The sequence below is a fragment of the Gavia stellata genome, chromosome 1, assembly GCF_030936135.1.
Source record: "Gavia stellata isolate bGavSte3 chromosome 1, bGavSte3.hap2, whole genome shotgun sequence".
NCBI lineage: Eukaryota > Metazoa > Chordata > Aves > Gaviiformes > Gaviidae > Gavia > Gavia stellata.
This window is the reverse complement of record NC_082594.1, coordinates 2,454,777-2,479,007: the sequence shown is the minus strand read 5'-3', so window position 1 is coordinate 2,479,007 and position 24,231 is coordinate 2,454,777. Positions and strand designations below refer to the sequence as shown.

At 40.0% G+C, this 24,231-nt stretch overlaps 1 protein-coding gene across 1 annotated transcript in view; it reads right to left on the bottom strand.

Moving 5' to 3' along the window:
* Positions 1-24,231, bottom strand: part of FCHSD2 (FCH and double SH3 domains 2) — a 166,215-nt gene that overhangs the window by 57,848 nt on the left and 84,136 nt on the right. The window contains exons 4-8 of the mRNA XM_059816450.1: positions 20,548-20,624; positions 18,913-19,057; positions 13,777-13,910; positions 12,347-12,401; positions 11,803-11,931 (exon numbers count right to left, since the gene is read on the bottom strand). Coding sequence (XP_059672433.1) covers positions 11,803-11,931; positions 12,347-12,401; positions 13,777-13,910; positions 18,913-19,057; positions 20,548-20,624 — 540 coding nt within the window. The remainder of the gene's footprint in view (positions 1-11,802; positions 11,932-12,346; positions 12,402-13,776; positions 13,911-18,912; positions 19,058-20,547; positions 20,625-24,231) is intronic.

The window sequence follows — 24,231 nt, the reverse complement described above, 5'->3', positions numbered from 1 at the left end:
GTTAACTTTCTTGTATAAATACATCCATGACAACTTCTACGTAACCTCCTATACAGGAAATACCTTTCATGAGCATCTGTAAATTCACATTACATTTTTTCGCAATCAACCCTTTTCTAAAGTTATTTCTGTCAAAATGCCAGTGGAAAACTCGCTGACAAGTCAGAAGCATTATCAAGAAATAGTTTTATTATCCCATGAAAAATTATTGTTGTTTTAAGATAATGAAGTTGCCCCGATTTATATATTGGGCTTTGCTATGCTCCGGCTTTCCACTATACACTCCCCCCCCGGAGGAATAAATACTTAGCCCCCTGGAAATAAACAGCATTTTTGGACCAAATGCTTAAACAAGGAATTGACTTGTGGTTAAAACACGAGGTGAGGCAGAGCTGACTGTCATCAGGCAAATGCGATCATTGCTCAGTTTTTCATCAGTACAACAGAAACAGTTGTGATTCAGACCCACCCTTTTGGTCTCACGTTAGCTTGGAAAGGCTGTGTGATGAGTAACGTGATCTTTCAGGGGGCGAGTGGTGGATTTGAAATTGAAAATATTACAGAATCACAGAATGACAGGGGTTGGAAGGGACCTCTGGAGATCATCTAGTCCAACCCCCCACCAGAGCAGGTTCACCCAGAGCAGGTTGCACAGGAATGCGTCCAGGTGAGTTTGGAATATCTCCAGAGAAGGAGACTCCACAACCTCTCTGGGCAGCCTGTTCCAGTGCTCTGCCACCCTCAAAGGAAAGAAGTTCCTCCTCGTGTTTAGGTGGAACTTCCTATGACCAAGTTTGTGCCCATTACCTCTCGTCCTGTCACTGGGCACCACTGAAAAAAGACTGGCCCCATCCTCCTGGCACCCACCCCTTCAGTATAAGCATTGAGAAGATCCCCCCTCAGTCTTCTCTTCTCCAGACTAGAAAGACCCAAGCCCCTCAGCCTTTCCTCATGAGAAAGATGTTCCAGTCCCCTAATGGTCTTCGTAGCCCTTTGCTGTACCCTCTCCAGCAGCTCCCTGTCCTTCTTGAACCGGGGAGCCCAGAACTGGACACAGTCCTCCAGATGCGGCCTCAGCAGGGCAGAGCAGAGGAGGAGGATAACCTCCCTCGCCCTGCTAGCCACACTCTTCGTGATGCACCCCAGGATGCCACTGGCCACCTTGGCCCCAAGGGCACCATAGCTAATGGTGGCAGTAACACTTACTGTTAAGGCCATCTAAACTTCCTTTGCTTGTGATTTTGCCAAAATTACCATCAGAAGTGGTTGCCTTTTCAGTGGGAAGCCTCTTTTCACTTCCCTTAAACGTTGACTCCCACTCAGCCAGAATACAAATGCTCAAAACTGTAGTTAGCACATATTCAATAGACTATGAAGGAGCTAAAGTCCTCCAAAGCAGCACTTCGGTATCAACTGAGAAGTGTGATATATGAGCACTTAAGAGAAAGCCTAAACAAGAGAGCGCAATTTTGTATTAATTATTCAACAATTTACGTGGATGCATAATCACACTACAAACAGGGCCTTATTAAAGGAATTAATTTCCCCAAGGTTTTATGTGCACTCATGCACACAGACTGATGTCCCTGGAAGGGACAACAGCGTGGTATCAGCTATTGTGAAGCCCACAACGAGCATCTTCTGTAACGCTCATATCATGTGTTGGGCAACTGCCTCCCTTCACTCATCCTCCATTCATCGGAATGAGCATGAGAAAGCAAGGCACACTCATCGAGCGTCTGTAAAGGAAAGTTACGGTGCCCATCTGATACTGTAGATAATGCAATCTACGGCTGGCTTAATTGTAATTACAAAATATTTGTGGCTTGCAGCTGACAAGAACGGGAAGTGAAACAATAGTTCTTTCACTTACATAAATTCCCTCTACATTTTAAAGGGAGTATTACAGGATCTTAAAAGAATAGCTCGTACTGAATTAATAAAAGAGATTTATAGAAGAAAATGGAAACCTCTAGTGACTTCAAAATTATTTTATCTTAATGCTATTTTCTCATTTAGGACAGAATCTCCATTTCAGAAAAGTAATTCCCTGGGAGCTTCTAAATCATTCTAAAAAGCATAAAACAATAACGCGTGCGTAAAATGATTTCTTACAGCGATAACACTGGTTCTGCTTGTTCCGGAGCCTACAGAAATATGCATTGATGCAAACGTTAACCTTTTATTTATACGGGACACACACTGGCCAGCCGTTGCTACGATAACATTCCTGAGACTATTTAAGACCTTCAGCTAACATGTCAACTTACTTTTCAAGTCAAATAGAGTCACCAGAGGAAAGAACCGTTTGCCATACACATCCTCTTAATTTCTGGGCATAAATCAAATTATGAACTGAAACCCACCAAGTCCTCAATCTTGGGTCATTGTTATAAACACTGCCAGCTTCAGCTGAATCTCAATCGTGCAAGTCATGTTTGGAGTCTGTATTTACATTTGGTTTAAATGATCGTTAAAAGTGCTTAGGAAAAGTGGTGGATGACTATGCTGAAAACACAGATGTTAGCTCAGCTTCACAAAAACTCCCAACAATGCTAACAAAAAAAAACCAGGGTTCATCAAAACATGAATATTCTAGCACTGTTGGCTCATGCAGTTACTCCAGTTAATGGCAGAAAGAACCCCAGAAACTAGAAGTTAGGGGTCCCAAGCAGGATCTTCTTAACAGACAATGTTATTTCACAGAATCATAGAATAATTTCGGTTGAAAGAGAGATACCGGTCCAAACTCTGCTCAGAGCAGGGCCAAAGAGATCAGGTTGCTCAAGGCTGTGCCCAGTCAAGTTCTAAATGTCTCCAAGGTATGACATTCCTCCCCTCCCTGAGCCCCCATTTCTGTTTGACCGCCTTTCCTTCTATTTAATCAGAATTTCCTGGGTTTCAATTTGTTGCCTGCCCACCATGCCATCACCTTCAAAAAAGAAAGCCTGGCTCAGACTTCTCCATATGCTCCCCACTAGGTAGCTGTAGATCATCAAGACTGTTAGCATCTCCCTTTCTTTTCTAAGGCTGAGCAAACCCAGTTTTCTCAGCATCTCCTTCTCCATCATGTGCTCCAGGCACTATACTCACTCTTGGTGCGCCCTTGCAATGGCTCAGCCACTACTCGTGTTAATCCTCATGACTGCCAGCTCAGTCCTCAGAAGCCAGACAGACCTCTTCCTCTCTCAGAACCCTTTAAGACAGTGCTTAAAAACAGGCAAAGAGGTGAAAAAGGTGAACATAGCCTGTAATTTTAAAAACTGATCTCTCGAATTAAAAAAGCAGTGCTGTAACATGTCTTGGTATCATCACCCATGCATAAGTAAAGATCTGCTCCAGGGAAATTACGTAACGTGAAGTTTCTATTTAAACTTGTCATATCACCACGAGAACTCTGATAAGAACAAGAGCCAAATTATACAATTGCACTTCCTCATGTCATGCAAACTGGAAAGTACAGAAGAAACAGAAAAGATGACTGATACTTACAACAACATTAAAAAACCTTACTGAAACCACAAAGACAAAAAAATAGCAAGGCATGCTAGCTTTTGACACTATTCCTCCAACACAGCCCTCAAACACCAAAGACCGCCCTAAGTAAAATATAAAATACATTTAAAAAACCCCAGCAAAACAGAGAGCTTTATTTAGAAATACCTGCTGCTACTGTTTGTTACCTTATGGAGAATTTTTCATTGCTCATAAAAAATGCATCACTAGCTGTAAACAGTTCCCCAACATTAAGATCACACTTGATTGCCAAATGTTTGGTGGGGTTTCTTTTTTTTTTTTTTTATTATACCCTACGATACCATTCAGGATTGTTAAAAAGTGTTTAGCCACATAGGTGTCTGTATGTTTGGCACCAACCATGAAGCTCCACTGATGACCTAACTCTATAAAATATCTTTGAAATCTTAAGGCAAATTTTCCTTAAGGATTTCAACTTTGAAATACAAGCATTAAAAGGGAAACCCTTGGGAGCAACAGGTTTTGAAAACATACCAGAGAAACAAAATAAAATACTTCATTAAAATGTTTTACATTGTGTCAAAGGCCTTGGTTGGTGCAAAGTTCGAATGACACAGTCCCGAGCCCCACAACACGCATGTACACACCTGCCACAGGCTATAATGGAATAAACTGCTGAGCTGACGCTCATGTCATCTATAAAAGTCTAAACTTGGAAATTAATTTAAGTTTTAGTTCTCTCTTTCTACCACAAATAATCCAGATATTATTTAAACTGTTCGTGACGCCTCCCTTTTTTTAGATCAACATTTCCTCACCAGAAGTTATTTTATAAAGTCATATTCAGAGGTGGTTCGTGAGAGGAACTTACAGAGGAGTTAAGAGTAGAGCAGTAAAAAATGAAATGCAGTAATAATAAAAGTTTCTAAAAAGACAGGTATCAAAACAGCCCTGTATTTCCTTCAACCATCGTCTTACACTTCCTTCTGACCTCAGTTTAAACTTCCGCAGAAGCCTGAGCACCAGGCTTTAAAGAGTTTGCAGAGAGTATCTTCGCAATCAGCTGATGGCAACTGTTCCTAAGCAGCTTGTTAGGAAACTGGCAAAGAATAAAACATTATGATGCTTTAGTTCATGCTCCCCACCCCCCAAATTTGACTACAGAGATTGAAATGCAGAGCTCAGGTCTGTGGCACAACTTTGTTCTATCCAGGTGTAAATTCTGGACAAAAAGGAGAGCTATAGAAAAAGGTGATACGATTCATATTTTTTCTAAAGGGAGATCTAGAATGGTTTTGCTTCTCATTTACTGATGGAATTGGTAAACTAGGATGGCACTGTAGAAGTAATTCTCGATTCTTTTAAAAATGCTGGAAGCATTTTGTATTTTCTTTCTGAGCATCTCTGTTTTGTTTGTGATGGCTTTCACAGTTACAAACACAGCAGAGCAAATAAGTTTTTCTCCTTTGCAGCAAAAATGTTGCAAAATAAAGCAACAAACTCTAAACTACTGAAAATTATCAGAAGCTGTATGTCACCAGGAATCCTGCTAATGAAAATGTTGATTTGTTGCCTGTTACAGAAAACTAAATAAGGCCACGACATATATTTGTGATTCATTTGTCACAGGACAGTACAACAGCCGCATTTCTGAGTCAGGTACAAGGAACAAAACCAACGCTGGCTTCTTCCGAAGATGGAGTAACCCAAGGTGTCTCTAGCCCGGCTCACGTTATGCTGTCCCGACAACAGTTTCGCAAATACCTTGAGCCAGCATAAACCAACACTGTTACTGCAAAAATATCACCGCCCCTCCTTTCTCTTAGCAATGGTATGAACTTTTATTGGATTTTATTGCTTATAAACCACTGATGAGCACACTATTGTCTAGGCTGTCGGCAAGCCAAGGTATGCATTAACATTACCCGTCTGCGTTCAGTTCAACTTGCACAGGATGCAACGACCAACCTTTGACGTACACATCCTGTAATAAACTTCACCATTCTGCCCTCTTCACTAAGTAGGAGTCAAGGGACGCGTGTAGCAAAAGAGTTCTTGACAGCTGGGTACTATAAAACTGAAGGTATAATTATAAAATTACAACTTGGTTAAATGTGCACAAAAGCCTTTAGGACAAGTCACACAAATTGCCACCTTCGGATCAAACGTCACTAAATAAGACCTAGGTTTTAGCAAATTAAAATCAAAGGTAATTTAACACAAGAAGAAAACAGATAGCAACAGACAGCCAAATCAGCTTATTTATTTCAATCCACTATTATCAATGTATACAAGTTGACGTCAAAGAATAAAATTCCAAGTTTTCTAGGAACGTGAGTGCTGTCTGCCCACGCAGATGATCCAAAGTGATGGTTTCAGAGAGTGCTACGCTACAACTCAAACCCAAAGCCAGCAGCAGGCAGTGTTTCATAGCCAGAGGCTGGCTGCATTCCAGCCAAACCAACCCCAGCTTCAAACGAGCCAGAGGCCGACGACTCCCTCACCGACAAAACCCACGCAGTACAATTCTCATTCTGGAAACAATGACCCGATTAAAACGAAAACCTACGAAGAAATTGTTTATGATGGATGCAAACAGAAACAGTCTCTGAAACATTTGTAAATAAGCACGAGTTTTACTTTCTTACACAGTAATATAGCCAAGCGTCAGCTGAAATGTCTTCACGGCTTTTTCCATTTCTATAGTTTTTATCATCTTTCACGTTTTTATCAACTAGGAAAACACGGAAAGCTTTGACTCTTCAGTGAAATCCATACTGATGCACTCCAATGGAGCAATACCAAACAGCCATCATTTTATACCTAAATGCCATTTAAAACAACTGTTCTAGACAAAGGATATGTAAGATCTGTCTTTAAAAACAGAACAAAATGACTTTTTTTCCCCACTTTCCACAGGATTCTAATGGCTCTATGGTAAAACTGATACTTCAGCTGAGGAGTAGGGAGATTTTGAGGACAGGGGAGGTGGGGTGGTTTGTTTTTCAAGTCTGAAGGTTACTATATTAAACAAGTAACATTCTGAAGTTTTATTTAGATAAAGGATTTATCTACAGGTTACTGAATAACTCTGAAAACCAGCCTGAAAATAATTTTAAAATGTACATTCTGCCACATACAAAAATAGTTGCCCCGATGACAAGGTGAGGTAATGCACCCGATTTCAAGCCAGCTACTGAAACTGGTACTACAGCTGTATCTCACCGTATAGATGGTGTAGGTTACAGGAATCTCACCTGGTCTACAGAGTGGATATCACCATCAATTTGCAGAACTCATCCTGAAAAAGCAGACACTAAATAACTGAATAAGTCCTATGATCTTTGAGATGCTACTGATTCCACTCAACAATCCCAACTCACTCCTTACAGAAGTCAGTCTTCCAGTTTCCTTTTAAACGGGGCAGCTAGTATGAGAAGTGAATTTTTCAGGAATGCCAAGTTCTGTCTTTGAGAGTCTCGGTCAAGAGAGAACCAAGAAAAGAAGCTGAGTATCTGCAAGAAGGCAGTAACTCCAAAGGTGCTGCAAGACAGATAAGATCTGAACAGTTTAAGGAGAAACTTGATGTGATTTAGAAACAGGGACAGCCCTGCAGAGTTCAAACAGAAGAAGGTGTATCAGCTCAATGGCAGCTAAACGGAGAAATACTCACAGATAGCAAGGTGGCCACCACTACAAGAATACCTAAGGACTCAACATTAGTAAGATAGAAGATGCATTTTTAGGATGTTAATCTCAACACATAAATGAACGTGTTTGGTTTAGACACTACAACTGTATTATAGCATGTAAGATATATTGGGTCACACAGCCACTCAACCTATTAAAGCAGGAACTGTGCTGCCTAGGAAGGGGTTTAATATCCTTTCAAAATACCTCCTTCCCTAGTGATGTTACCTAGAGGAAGGATTAGAACTATTTAATAGACAAAGTCTCCATTTCTTTATCCTTCACTCCATTTTCCAGTTATAGTATCTTTCATAAATGGTAATGGCTACTCAGAGTTCTTCTTTCTGTAGGCAGCAGTTTTCTCCCCAACTGACTGCTTTTCTCTTTTTAACATGAATTTCATGTGCTATTTTCTTGCCTGGTCAACCAAAATTGTCAAGATCTTACTACTCCTCTTAGTCATAGGCTTTATGTTTGCTTATACTGAATGATGCTTCACTTTCAAATCATCACCTCTCTCTTCAGTTTCTTCTCCATACTGTTCATGTTAAATCATTATGCTAAATAAATTAATCATTTTCTCAGGACGTTAAACAGCATGGTTCCCACACGCATTTCAGGAGGAGGAGACAGGTAAGAGAGATACCAGGACCTCACCAACGAATATCCTTTCCTTATAAAACCCAAGTATTTACTTTAATCCCATATTTTCTGTATCTCTTCATCAGTTATTAATCTATGAGAAAACTCTCACCGCCCTACCTGTAACAACGTTGTGCTTTTACGTAAGCAGAGACTGAGTGGGAAGTTTGTTGAGAGCTCCTGACAAATTCGAGACATTAAATCAGATGAATCACCCTTATCCCCAGGCTTACTGACTCCTTAAAGATCTCTTTTTGCAGGACACTTTCCCTCTTCAAAAAATCATGATGATTGTTCCCACTGTATTGTATCTATCTGCGTGTGAACTGACTCCATTCATCACTGCGCTTGTTCTGATCAGCCTGCCTGGTAGGGAAGTCGGATTTCTTCATCCATAATTCACAGGGCCCCTCCTGGAGCCCTTTTCAAAGGTTGGGACACACGTTGCTCTCTGTTGGCACTGAGGAGGGTTTTAGCACCAGATTACACACCGTTGTTTATATTTAAGCAGTTTCACATTTGAATTTACATTAGAGCTGTTGGATGAATGCAGCTGGAGCCCAGTGATGCATTACACTTGATTTTCCTGAGAGTTTTCCCTGCCTCTTCTAAAACGCGTTCAGTAGCCATTTCAGTTTGAGACCTTGCCATTGACTTATTCTCTCCCTTGCTCCAAAGAATGACCCTGCTGCAAGGACATGTGGGTGTGCTCCCACGTATTTTTGCTCATGAACAACACTGGGAAAAAACTGAATTTACAGTTCTTCATTAAGAATACAGTTGTTTACCAGACGAGGAGATTCAACTACTATAAATATCTGAGAGAGATGCAGAAAAAGAACCCTGAACATTGTCCTTCCCTTCCAAAATTATTTGGCTCAATGAAAAGTACTTGCAGCTTGGGTTTTCAGTAAACCACAATTACTTATATAGAAGAATAGGTTGGACAGAGAGGTTTCCGTATCAAAAAAAGGTTCACTTTGAAAAAAGCTTCAAAACAAGTTCTACAAAAGAAAGGACTGGATAAGAGGGAGCCCAGTAACTGGGTAAAGAAACCACCACAGATCAGCAGCGACTTTAGCAACTGGACCCCGTGCACGTAGAACATCTATGGACAACAGCATACATGCAGAGGAACAGCACCAGCCTGACTTGGTTTTCCATTATTGTATTTTTCAGTCTTTCAACAATGATTCAACGGTTTTTAGTTTGGTGTTTTATTGTACCTTATAAAAAACACGCATTCCTGGGGTATGCACAGTACAGAAAGCCCACATCATCCAAAACACATAAATGTTTATGGAAACACAAAGAGATGAAGATCCTGCCTAGCTCAATAGGTGCTTAGTTTGCAATACACACAAAATGTAGCCAGACATACAGAGGAAACGAGAATCCCTTTGCAGGGTTTACGTTACGATGCCCTGGGACGAGAGCAGCCACAACCCACCAGAGCCAGTCATAGTTTTACCTGGGGTATCTGCTAATTTTTTTTATTATTTCAAATGACTGTTTTGTTTGTTTTGTTGTCAACATATTAAATTCACTTTCAGCATTACTTCCAAGTAAGAGCATTAACTGATGGCAGCCAAGCATGCATGTAAGTATGGAATTATCTTGTGTAAGCATCAACTAATAGTTTTATCTCCAGTCTTATAAGGAAATATTTACTTTATAACCATTTCCATGCACTAAACATTTAGTCAGCACAAATATACATGTTTTACTAATAGAGAAGCACAACTACACACACACACACACACAGAACAAAGACAGGGTTGCTGCCTCAAGGACGATCAGCCCTGCATTGCCTCTGAGACACCCAAATCTGATTTAGCCTTCCAGGAAGTCAGATATTAGGCACAGCAATGAATTTCACAGAATCACAGAATCATTGAGGTTGGAAAAGACCTATAAGAACATCAGGTCCAACAACCAACCCAACCCCACCATGCCCACTAAACCACGTCCCACAGTGCCACGTCCACACGTTCCTTGAACACCTCCAGTGACGGTGACTCCACCACCTCCCTGGGCAGCCTCTGCCAGTGCTTCACCACTCTCTCAGTAAAGAAATTTTTCCTAATATCCAGCCTGAACCTCCCCTGGTGCAACTTGAGGCCATCTCCTCTCATTCTATCACTAGTCACTTGGGAGAAGAGACCAACACCCACCTCACCACAACCCCCTTTCAGGCAGTTGTAGAGAGTGATGAGGTCTCCCCTCAGCCTCCTCTTCTCCAGACTGAACAACCCCAGCTCCCTCAGCCGCTCCTCATCAGACTTGTGCTCCAGACCCCTCACCAGCTCCGTCGCCCTTCTCTGGACACGCTCCAGCACCTCAATGTCCTTCTTGTAGGGAGGGGCCCAAAACTGAACACAGCATTCGAGGTGCGGCCTCACCAGCACCGAGTACAGGGGCACGATCCCCTCCCTACTCCCACTGGCCACACCATTTCTGATACAGGCCAGGATGCCGTTGGCCTTCTTGGCCACCTGGGCACACTGCTGGCTCATCTTCAGCCGGCTGTCAATCAACACCCCCAGGTCCTTTTCCACCGGGCAGCTTTCCAGCCACTCGTCCCCAAGCCTGTAGCGTTGCATGGGGTTGTTGTGACCCAAGTGCAGGACCCCGCACTTGGCCTTGTTGAACCTCATACCATTGGCCTGGGCCCATCGATCCAGCCTGTCCAGATCCCTCTGCAGAGCCTTCCGACCCTCCAGCACATCAACACTCCCACCCAACTTGGTGTCATCTGCAAACTTGTTGAGGGAGCACTCGATCCCCTCGTCCAGATCATTGATAAAGATACTAAACAAGGCCGGTCCCAAAACTGAGCCCCGGGGGACACTGCTTGTGACCGGCTGCCAACTGGGTTTTACTCCATTCACCACATCTCTGGGCTCGGCCATCCAGCCAGTCTTTTACCCAATGAAGAGTGCACCGGAATTTATAACACAGGCTGTGATTTACTCGAAGAGGCACGCGCATATTGCCATAGGAGTGGTTAACTTAGTCAAGATATAATGGAATTACATAGAAGAATACCTCGGAGGCCTTGTTTGGCACTCATTTTCTACTTCAGTTGCCTGCTATTCAGTAATTTTTTTCCCAGTATGCAAAACCATGCTGATAATAGTGATTTGTTACAATACAGTGATAGTTATTCAAGAAAGCAATTTTAAATGTAAATTACAGACTTAATGCCTGATTGCATCACCTGGAAATAGCTTGTAGATAGCAATTTTAGACAAACTTTGAAAATGTCAATATATGAAATGCACCCACGTAAAGTCTGAATTAGCTTTAAATAGCTGACTTCACAGATTTTACAATTTATCTGTAACTATCTAATTCTAAAATACAGGAATAGTGTACATTTAAGTAATTCTAGGATGATACTAAAAAACCTAAAGCTGCGAGCAATCATATTTGAACTTTTTAAGTATGTCATTTCCTATGAGTTCAAGTATCTACTCTTGGCTTGATTTGGCAAGCTGCCACGTGTGAGTACAGCAATGCTGATTTGCTATCCTCCACAATTCGTAGTTTGAAATCAAGGTATTTAACGACTATATTTTCATTAATCATACCATAAAGAAACGTTCTGATCAGATATTTGGATACAAAAACAGGATCATGGGATGTGCTACTGAAGAACTAAAAAATCTCCAGCTTACCTAAGGTTGATTACAGTAGGAAAATACAGGTCTAAAGTTTTACAAACTTGATTCCTTTATTCAAGCGAGTTTTTCAGAAAAAAAGTGAATTAAAAAATACAGGTGACTGCTTAGCTTTGGGGCTTGATAATTGGTCCCAAGTATCCTGCACACTGTCGCAGGATCTCTCTGTTGAACTGCACTCTCATCTACTGCAGCATATCGGAAAAGTCAACATTGCTGTTGCAAAGCCACCCAAGATTTCGTACTTCACTCATTTTGCTTTCCAGATTTTCACACTTCCCGACTCCCCTACGTGAATTAGCTTCCTTACCTTCATAATGTTTACTAAGTCTGTTTGATAATAGCGATCTTGGTGTGCATTAGCAGCTGCTAAAGTGAGAAGATAATCATTCCTTGCATGGATAGCCTTGGAATTACACTCGGATCGTCGTGCTTTTAACTACAAGAAGAAATGCAAGTTAAAAGATAGGTACTAATGAGAAGTTAAATGACCAAACATGTATTAATAGCAAATTAACATGCATATGTATGTTTTAACACAGTCAAAAACTTAAGGGATTAATAGCTTAAAAGTTTTGTAATGGTAAGGGGATTTCTAATGTATTTTTCTCTCATGCAGTTGTAATTTCACATGAGATCTTCAAGGAACAGGTATAACCCCCACTACAAAAAATTTTCTGGTAAATTTGGTCATATGTAATTCCGCACTCTGACTGCCAAAGGAGTCTGCTCTTATCTCATCACTTGTTCTAACAACATACCTTCCAAAGCGTCAGTCATCTCTAGATTCCAGACAACTTTAGTCATACGCCTCGTGAAATTAGAAGCAAAATCTAAGTTTTTCTTATACTCACCTTTACACTTGCCTTCTGCAAGCTTATTCTTGACTGAAAAAGACTAAGTTTGGACCTGAAACAAAAATTAAAACAAGAGATTACTGTCTTATACCCCTTCAACAAAAGTACAGGATAAATAGGCCACTGCACTTCACTTCCACAAAATTTTAATTTAAGTAACTTTTTATGCTTAAATTTTTAATTGTATAGTTTTAAGAAAAGCTTAAGGATCAAGGAAAATATTACAAAGCATGCTGAGCTACATCAATAGTAACTTCATTGCATGTTCTGAAATTTTTTGCACAGCTTACCCTGATTTGGGAACAAAATTCAAATACATCATGAAAGGGAAATTGGGTGGCGGCTGCAACTTGAGTTATTTTGGTGTTTAATGGATTTTGGGTTAGCCCCCCAGACGCAAAGTGCTATAAATTTGAACTACTGGTTATCTGAAGGAATATTAATGCAAAATCATTAGTAATTATATTCCAGGAAGCTGGAGGAGTACCCACGTACACACGCATATTTTTAAAAGCAGAATTGGTCTGATTTTCACATTTGGATTCATGAAAGAGAAATTAGAGAAGTTTATTAGCTATTCAAAAGACGGTGGTTTAAAAAGTAGATAAGAAAACAAAAACAAGTAAATAGGTCTTTTAAGCTGAACAATACAGCAGTATGAATCTGTCCCAAAATTGCCAAGCTCAAGTTTTTGGGTATTTTTGTTTGTTTGTTTGGGTTTTTTTACTTTCTTCAGGTATTGTAGGTTATTTTATTGAAGTTTTTCTTTTCATCAGCCCTCAAAGTGAAAGACAGAAAAATTCTCTAATGAAGCCATAATTTCTTTTCATTCCCTGAGAACAATTCTGAGTAATTTCTAAAAATAAAAAAATAACCCCAAATAAAATTTGCAAAAAAGGGCAAAGCAAACTCCCATAGGACAGGCCAAACTCCAAACTGAAAACATGTGAGTTACTTGCTTTCCTGAAAGGAAGGAAATCAACCTCTTCAGGATATCAAGGAGCATAAAAACCTAAAGCCTCAAAAATATCTATCTTCAAAAATGGACAAGAGTGTCCCATCCCCTCTCCCCCTCCAAATGGACTGATACCAAATTTGAGATCCGTGGAGAGAAAACGAAGTAAGCAGCCTTTCATAGCAAGAAGAGTGTCAGCTCACACACTGTCCTTTGAAAATGTTAAATTAAAGCAGTTAGTTTAACTTTCCTCCTAAAGAAACCAGCCTCAGTTATACTTGACTATCAGGGTAGTAGCATGCTTGAAATGGTTACAAAAATGTACCTAAGCAAAAAGAAAAAAAATTGGCAGAAGCTCATTGAAAGCAATTATCTTTCTTCTAAAACAATATCAAGTGTAAAAACTAATACAAGTACAAATCTGCTTTATACGCATACAATTATTTATACATATGCTATTATGAAAACATACTTGGCCTCAATATCAGCTTTCTCCCGCACTGCTTGAGCCATCTGTTCAGTCTCAAAATATTTCTTTTTGCCTTTAGCTAAATCTTTTACTGTCTCTTGTAATTCAGCTTGGATCCTTGTCAACTGGTCCACGCACTGAAAAAAGCAATCAGGAAACAAAACATTAATGGTTTTTTTGCATTCAAATAATACCATCATCATCATTTTACTACTCTTTATTACATTTTATATGGAACAACACGGTCTCCAAGTCACTCCTGGTCAATTATTCATGCCTTTCTTTTAAAGCTGATCAGAACATCAAACTGTATTTCTTTCTTTCTGCTGCTGTTTAACTATTCAAATTCAAGGATAACTCACAAATCAAACATAAAAGTTCTGAAAGCTTTGGATGAGGTAATTAGTTGAAATAACTGGAATACAATCAGAAGAAATCCAAAGGCAATCTACTGGAGGTGACACAAAAAATGATTAATCTTTCCTTCTCTAAAATTTAAACCATAACACAAAACCCACCATGTTAAACACAACAACACAACAGCAACAAGAACGATTTGATAAACATTATTTTAAGAGCTCATTTTTCTTAAACTATTTTGAGAACTTTCCAACAAATAATCAGGAATCAGTGTCATTCACAAAGAAAACTTAGCGGCTTAAAATGTATAGTGAGCTAGTCAAGGAGTGAAAATAATGCCATCCATTTTTCCTACAGCACAACCAGCGTTACAACGTACATTTTAATGTCCAAAAATAATATTCAAAGGAATAGCAGAAAAATTACTGTACTGGTTTTGGCTGGGAAAGCGTTAATTTTCTGCGTAGTAGATGGTATGGGGCTAACGTTTTGGATTTGTGACCAAAACTGTGTTAATAACACGGGGCTGTTCTAGCTATTGCTGAGCAGCGCTTACAGAGCGGCAAGGTCTTTTCTCACGCTGCCCTGCCAGCGAGCGGGCTGGGGGCGCGCAAGAGGTTGGGAGGGGACACAGCGGGGACAGCAAGGGTATCCCATACCATACCACGTCGTGCTCAGCAATAAATGATGGGAGAAGAAGAAGGAAGGGGGGACATTCAGAGTTATGGTCTCTGTCCTCCCAAGTCACCATTATACGTGATGGAGCCTCGCTTTCCTGGAGATGGCTAAACGCCTGCCTGCCGATGGGAAGGAGTGAATGAATTTCTTGTTTTGCTTCACCTAATAAACTGTCTTTATCTCAACCCACAAGTTTTCATGCTTTTACCCTTCCGACTCTCCCCCGTCCCGCCGGAGGGGAGTGAGCGAGCGGCTGCGTGGGGCTGAGCTGCTGACCACGGTTAACCCACAAGCACTAAAATGTTCAACAATTCTCCAAACATCCTATCAGTTCCAAAAAAAATTTCTGGGAAAGGATCTATGTTAAGCAGAAAGGATCTACTTAACAAAACAAATATGAATTATCAATGTCTAGAATTACATTATCTTTAAAAGAGATTTGTAAAGATTTTCTTTTACCCAAACTAGCTTAAGTACATGTAAGAGTGATAGCTCAATGTATTTATATTTAATTATAGATATTACAGACTAGATGTGGTCAATGCAGGCTCCTGGCAATACTTAGAGGCAGAGTCTCAAGCTACCTTAAGGAAACCAATTTGCCTTTCAATTTGCCTTTCTGTCCTTCAAAGACCAGACCCCAGGTCCCACCTCTTTTCACATCGTTATCACATACCCGACTTCTCCTATTCAAGGTGCCACAGGCTGTCCTAGTACTGAACACCCCTCCAAAACACCGAAGGTTTTTCATTACACTAATTATTAACGCACGTAACCTCCTTTACAAGCACTGCAAGACTAATAAGATGATGTAATTCAACAACGTAACATTAATTTCACAATATTCAACAACTGTTAAAAATAATATCCAGCCACCTGTAAAATAAGACACTTTTGTTTCAGTCAATAGAAATTGCCTGTCTTCCCACCACACAATTCTGCTCTCGCTAAAAAATGTCAAATACCTTTCTGGTTATAAAGTACATAAAAATTGATGTAAGTTCACACTAAACCCAGTATTTGATGTGTGCAGACCGATAACGCGATGGGCTCCGTAAGGTAAGCTAAGCTTTGTGGTGGGTGGTTTGGGGAGTAGCAGAGGGCAGGACTGGGTTTTTTCAAGACCTCTGAGTGTACGACACAAAAATGAAAGGCAGAAAAATCTGTATATATTGGGCAGCTGACAGAGACCTAAAATCATTTCAAAAGGACCGGGTTTTTGCTATATCAGTTGGTATTTTGATATCTGAAGTCTCCTGCCAGCATCAAAAAATTAAAATACCAAATAACCCCAGTTGTTAACATGATCGTTTTAAAAGCAAAAAATAATCTTGCTTTTGCATCTCTGAAGAATAACAAATTGTCAGGAGACTGGATGCCATTCAGGGGTTTGAGGTTGGGTAGATACTGGTTGTATGTAAAAAGCTGTTGCAGAGAGCTGACAGAAATGGTTTCTTGTTGCATTGCCTCCATGCAAGGCAATTTTATTCTATTTGCCTTTCAGTCTTCCGATACGGATTGTGCAGATGTCTGCAGTGGTGGCCACATCATCTTTCCCGAAGATACCCGATGAACGCACACTGCAGCTCTCTGCCTTCCCTTCCAAGGCCAACATGTGAAACCACACACCACTTACGGGATAAGCTTACAAGGTCTCGGGGGACAGATAATGGCAAGGGGTGGGCTGCTGCCCTCAAAACAGCCTTCTCGTCTGTGTCCAGGAGCTGCTGAGCGAGGGATAGGGATTAGTTTTCTTAAGAGGTCAGATGTGGTCTACAGGAGACACATTTATTACCCCTGCTCCAGAGTCACCTTGCGATTCAGCAATATTTTTCAGCAAATTATGATGAGGTTTTCTGAAATTGTTCCAGTTTAGTATTAAAACAGGTCATAAAAATGAAGTTTCTATATGCTACCCAAGTCAAGGAAGTAAAGGTTTACAGAAACATCTGGAAAATAAAGATGACATCTCATCAAGAGCAACTCAACTCTCTACAATTACATGAAAGGGGGTTGTGGTGAGGTGGGTGCTGTTTTCTTCTCCCGAGTGACAAGCAACGGGACAAGAGGAAATGGCCTCAAGTTGCGCCAGGGGAGGTTTAGACTGGATATTAGGAAAAATTTCTTCACTGAAAGGCTTGTCAGACACTGGAACAGACTGCCCAGGGAGGTGGTGGAGTCACCATCCCTGGAGGTGTTCAAGAAATGTGTAGACGTGGCACTGCCGGACATGGTTTAGTGGGCATGGTGGGGTTGGGCTGATGGTTGGACTTGATGATCTTGCACACCTTTTCCAACCTTAGTGATTCTGCATGAATACCTACTGCAATCTTGGAAGGAGACACTGCTTCTAATAGAAACTTGGTTTTAGATGGGTATTCCAGTGTAACGTTACAAGTACTTTACTAACCCTGAATTTCAATTTTGATAAGCTTTTGTCTGGATGGAGGTCAGCTCAATGTATTATTTTTCTGTTTGGAAATCCAAAGGAAAGGGTGAGAGACTGCACTGTATAAACCAAGAAATTTGTTGTGGAGGAAAATGAACACCACCAAGTAGATGGTTATTCCATGTTGTAGAAGAAGAATACTTTGAAGCAGAAGTACTGCCCTGATAATTGTAATACCTTGTTCTGCTTATTCAAAAGTGCAGGAAAAAAGGAACATCTATCATTTCTATAAATTTACAGAAGTGGTCCCCTCTTCTGCTGCTGACTCATAAACACTGAACTATCAGCACTTACAGAAGAATAAAACTGGCAACTATTTACCCAGTAAAGATACTATAAAACTGCTACAGCATTGTTTGGAAAGCTTCACAGAAAAATAAAGTTCCACAGGACAATAAAACAAAATGAATAAAGCTAATTTTTCCTCCAGAAAAACAGGTATTGCCCATGCTTCTAAAAGCTGTATAATAATTTGTCCAGAAACTGAGAGCTCATGTTACGCTAACATCTATTTAAAAGTTTGTAGCCAAATATTTTACAAAATACTATTGTAGAACATATAACTAGGTAAGTTACAGTTCGTTGTTGTCAGTTTTTAGCAAACAAAACTGAAATGGTGTGTTGTTCGGGTGTTTTTTTTGTCTTTTACCTTGAATGGATCCTTCAGCCTACCTCAAATTAAACCCAGAGGCAATGTTAATAAATGCTCGATAATAATGTACAGAAGGAATATTTACAACTAGCAAATAATGCCTGAGAAAGTGTGTTCCACCAGCATTTCTATTTCCCTCCTTATGTTTCGTTCCAGCCACACCGTGAGCATTTCAAAAGATCATTCTTGAAAACTTCCAAAAATGTATGTTTGAGCATAGTTTACGAAAAGTCGCTACTGTACCATTCTTTAAAACAGGAGGTTTGCTCCTCACTCCCACGAAATCCGCAGAACACAGACACAGAATAATTAAAATATGAAGAGTACTTAGCTTTACATAAATACACATGGCTGTATTTTTAAAACTGCCTTATGGGAACAGATGGAACATCGCATTTTATTTGAAATGCGTTCTGTATTAAGAGGTATGGTAGACACCTCTTAAGACATAAACAACTTTAAAACATAATAACCAATTAAATGAAAGTCAAGCTTACTTTTTTCCTTGAACTACACTATTTTCTTCGCAGGGATTAATAGATCACTTATAGCAGCTTTTGGAATACCTACTTGCGATACCTTTACAGGAGGTGGCTGGAAAACCTGCATTCTACATCTTGAAGATTGCACAAGTCATTCCTTCAGGTTTAAGATACACCTTTTTTAAAATCAGCACCTATTCTAACAAAACCCACTTGCAATTGTCACTGCAAAACCAATTCAACATAATTGCCACAGCTCGATGTTAGATTTGCAGAGATAGTTTCGACCAACTGGTATCACATTTTAAAAGATTCATTTCAAAGCAATTTTAATTTCAGGTAACATAGCTCAGAATTTTGATCCCTCTTCAACAAGCTGGCTATTTACTTTTATACAACAACAAGCATAAGAAGAGACTGAAAAGTACACATGTATTTTAAAAGTGCCATACTAAAAGATTTTTAATAACCATTTTTTCTAAATAAAACCAACAAAATTTTAAAGAAAGTGCAAATACCTTCTTTAACTGCTGTTCCTTAAAGCACCGTACAGTCCTGGCTGGTTCAGAAATTAAGTTTTTATAGTTCTCACAGATATTGAGTCGGGATTGGGCCACTTGCATCGTGCCTTCTAAAAGGGATTTCCAAACAGAGTACATGCTCCTAAAATAATGAAACACAAAAAGGTTGTGGCTAGGAAGAAAGGGAGGCCAGGCATTACACGGAAAAGATGGGTTGGTTTACGTGACAGTAGCATACCTTCATCCAAGGACTGCTTCTAAAAATAAGGCTAAAGCACAACCCTGTACGCTGATCTAGCAAATATCTGCACTTTTAGCAGGAATTTTAACTGAAGTTTTACCAAAAGTAAAAATTTTCTCTCCTGTCCCTGTTTTGTGATTCAACCTTTTGGCAAACATTTTTGGTTGAACCTGTTGCTCCAACGGAACAGACCCTACAAAACCCAGCAGCCAAAACCAGGTCAGACTTTTTATGACAGTTTGTTATAAGGTAATGGACTTTGTGATTTTGAGCATCTTGCAATGGAGCAAATAGTAACAGACTGCTCATCAATTTTGCCTCAGCTACCCGTAGTTCCTTCATCATGCGCAACAGGCCAAAGACAACAACCATACTTGTGTAGCGAGCTTTGCAGGGCCCCAACAATTCACCACAAAAGCTCTGAAGTGCCCAAGACAGAAGGAGAAGGTGGAGCAGGGAGAGCGGGGATGAAGGCGACAAGATCTCCCCTGCAGCTGGCAGAAAGGAAGGATTGCTGGAGCTTGCAGAGCCCAAGAGCTTGGTGATAGGGAGGGAGGGGGTGGCAGGTATTTGGAGGAGACCTCTGGGCACTATGGGTGTATCTGATGGCTCGAAAGGCTTGCTGAGTGGGGAGCAAACTGCACGTAGGAGAGGTCTGTGTGTTATGGGAGCATTTTATAGCGCTTAAGACTGATAATTCAGTTTATTTCTTCTTAGACACACAAGTGGTGGGAAGGTACTGAAAGTCCAAAACACAAATCTATCAACAGTTTCTTCCTCTCTGAAATAAAGCTTGTCAGAATACAAAGAACACATTAAAATAAAGTATCTTAAACCTTTTTCAAAATATTTAGGAGGTACTATTCAAAGGTGGGAGGCTTTCAGCAACTGAGTCATTTCTGTTTTCATGTTATGATCCACCTTTCATGTTAATGAAACTAAGTTTTGTAAGCAACTGTTTCTTGCTTTGCCTCCTCCTTGCTGTCAGATGTGATCTTCATGAAGAATGGCCTCCTAAAAAGAAATTTATTGCTGTCTTTTCCTATGAAGAAATCCACATGCTTATTACTCTAACCTTAAAGCTATTTACTAAAATATATATTCAGATACAAGCATTAACACCCAAACAGAGTGCACAATTACAGCTGTTGTCCTGTCTTGCCATTTTATTTTTCCAATCTTCCTAAATTATTCAAGTAATAAACATGTATTTAAGACTAATCTCAGAATTTCAGGGGAAAATAAAGCTTCATTTTTAACTGGCAGTGCTCTACAACAAAGAAAAAAATAAGTTTAACAACAGAAGAGCAGTGTTTCGTTGTTGAGTAAAATAATTATACAAATTGAAATGATAAAGACAGCTATTTCGAGATATCCAACTATTAAATTACCTATAATCACTCCGTTCATCAGCTTTTATTCCAAGCCAGTCCTTCTTTAAGTATTGGCTAGCCAGCTTCTGAATGCTCTGTTAAAAGAAGGAAAAAAAGAATTTTAAAAAAAGAGGTACCTAAAATAGCAGTTTTGCTGCTGTATCAGACAAGCGATAACCTGACATATAAAGAATCAACCTATAGTATTAGCAAACTACTACAATGCAAGACTGTTATGTTTATGGCTTCTTATATTTTTCTTTGACTTTAGTTTCTGTTGAGAACAATTAATGAATTTCATGTGAATATTTTAAATCAGAGGGACTCTAGCTGAGATCTACACATGCACAGCTCAGCTCCAAAAATATTTCTGCATGTGACTAACCCCAGCGAGACCAATAATACAGAAGATGTTTGAGCAGTGTGTGGCAGGATGAGAGGCAGGAATATTGCAAGTAAAATGTCTCCATTTGTCACAGCTGTAAGAATCAAAATCTTTATTTAACTGAATGAGGACATGGGGTTCTGCAAAGCAATGAAATATCTGGTCATTTATGTGTCCAAACTGAAATGCCCAACTTCAGTCATTCAAGGTCGGACCCCTATGAGTGAAGTGAAGAAGCTCTATCACTCACAGGATCAGGCCTTTACTCAGAGGATTACAATAGACTAGAGATTGAAAAACGCAGTTCATTTTTTAATAATTAATGTTAATTACGTTCTTTAGTCTCTGCGTTTCACTTTGCACGGTCTCAGAAAATCAATAACGGCATTTTCACATCCAAGCTCAGAGCAGCAAAATTTAATTCGTAAACAACGCAAGGGAGGGGGAGTCGCTGCCGCAGCGGTCCCTCCTTCAGCCTGCAATCTCATTTAACAGTATATATCGCTTAGGAATTGAGTACCATCAAATGGAAAAGACGACGTATATTATCCAACTCGCAGAGCTGGATAACGGGTTTTTGCACACTGAGCAGCGTTCCTGCTTCTCCAAAAGAACCATCACTGGAGAAGCACTCTCCAGCTTTTGAATAAAAGTCTATTTAGCAAAGAAGGGGGAGACCTGGGTTGAAACTCCCTTTCCAGCTAAGAAAAATCAACCCCACAGATGCTTTCCGGAAGAGCGCATCCTGAGAAAAAGCCTGGGGTGAGAGATCTTCGCATCCGACCCACTCAACGAGAGGCACGGCACAGTATCATTTGTTTACATTTTCCGTGCTATATTTAAGATGCTATCACTTGCGAGGACAGCCTTTATGTCCTCTTAGAGAAAAATATCCGAAGTATCTCAAAAAGCACAACCAGATTTCATTCTCGTCTTACCAGCCCATTCGATGCTAAAAATTTATTATCGAGCTTACAATCTGATTGACACTTTCACATAGAAAAAAGTTAATTGCTGCTAAGATAGCATTACTAGAAAACTTATGCTCCCTCATATTAAATATATCTATTTCACCTTAGAGCCCTACTCCAACTGCTCTGAACTGATCTGCTGAGCTGGGTATCAGGTTTTGGTGTTAACAATGCTTACGGCCGGATTTTTGCTAATAGTCCTTGTGAAGTCAATTGCTGAGAGCTCTTATTTCCCATTCTGAGCTTCCACATCTTCCCAAGTTACCTTCCCTGGTTTCCATTGCACTTTCTGCTCAGTGAAGGATCATTTTCAAATTCCACGTCGATATTTCATCGTGGAACATGAAATACGTGAACAGATATGTTCACATATACAGTCAGCAATTCTTTTCACAGGTAAAGTTATGCCTGTAACTATAAATTCTTGCATTTCCATTGCAGTTTCTTCCATTTTTTTTAAAAGATGCACAAATTGCATTAGGTAGCTGTTAAAAACCCCAGATAAAAAAAAAATTAACATTTCCTTTAACTCTGGCAGAGCAACTTGTGATGAGATTTGGAGCTTTATTAGGTACCCTGACCTGGTGCTGTTTTCATGTTTCCATCCCTTCAGTATCAGACTCTGCCCACAAGATCTGCCCCAAGATGCTGAACAAACATTCCCAAACACAAAACTAACCACAAAACAAGCTCACTGGCAGTCGAGGACAAGCTACGCCAAAATTAAAGATGCAACAAAGTCACAACAGGGATAAAGCAAGATGTTTTTGCACACAGAAACCCTATTACTGATGTCAGCAAATCAACTATAAAACTAGCGTCATTAACCATTTCTTTCCAAACTGAGCAAGCTCACCACCAAAATCAATGAAACATCGATGAGAGGGCTCCGGCCTCATAGTGAAGATGTCTGATCATTTAGTATTTGTTCATGAAAATGGATAAACCAAGTGTCAGCATTTCATACAAAACTGCTGTAGGCGAACGTACGGTTCTTCATGAGAGCAGCACAGTAGGTTTGCTTTCTTAAACTTTATGCTGAATGTAAGTTTTTTGTATGAGAACATCCTTGTTCTGTTCTCAATAACACTTCTTGTTTTGCTGTACCGGAACAAAGAATACCACTGTTGGGCTCAAGCGGGGAAGTCAACTGATTGTTTAACCTTTGGCATCGCCCGATTTTGCCCGCAGCCTAGGGGCGTGCTCATTTCTGCCTTGAAGGTGCACATCCATCACGTTTAACAGGGCTGAGACAATGATATTTAAATGCAAGAATAAGTTTGTAGAGAGGCAAAAAGTCTGTGCAGAACGCTCTCCTGATTTCAGTATTGTTTGATGATACATTTCCTTAATATTCGTTTAAAAGTAACTTCAGAGAATGGGACAGAGCTTCACTAAGTAAATGCGCTATCAAAAATCACAACGTAGATCCCCATCTAAAGTTGAGCGAAATCCCTAAAACCTCTCCTCCCTCTCAGTCTCGATGGGCTACAGACAGTCAGAGTGTCACGACTTAAATCCTGTTCAGCAGAAGCAATATCGCGAGGTCGGAATATCTGCATTCCCAGCCACTGTGCTGGGCAGCTCCATGTACCGTGCAAAGGCACGGGCCTGCCTTCAAAACCTTTCATGTCCAAAGAAACACTAGAACAATTTTTAGTATAAATACGTAAAACCGCAGTTCACTATAACTACAATAATAGTCTGTTCTCTGATGGCTGTGAAACAAGAAGGTTTTTTGATTTAATTCTTCCACTTCATTCTAAGGTGTATAGCATTGAATTTGAATAAAAGTTCAGTTAATTATTTTTGAATGGTAGCAACAATCGATTTATTTTAAAGTACACTATTTTTAATCAATAATTATTGACATGAAAGGTCAAAAATATCCGAAATCCCCTGCAAGCACTGTGCAACCTCTGCTCACCCTTTGTCAGAAGAAATGTACTTGGTGACGCCAGTTATGTGTGTTAACAACACATTAAGCAGGATTTAGAAAAAGCAAATATAAAATAGTGGAAAGAGGCTGGCTGTCACATAAATTGAATTTTAACTCATCTGAAGATGACGTATATCCTTCCTCCATCTTGGTTTTCCCTTCCTCCCCCGCCATCAAAACGCACGTTGTATCGCTATGCTACAAACACGTTAATACGACACATTCACGGGTACTTCAGCTGTTTGCAAATCTGCCTAACAGATGGATGGATGGGACATAAAACTGTGTCAATCAATCACCCAAGGAATCAACAGCTAGAAATTAAATTCTGCTGAACGGGAAGACCATCAAAATAATCAGCACAGTTTCATGTATGCTCAAATTCATATTTCCCACTGCTGCAGCTC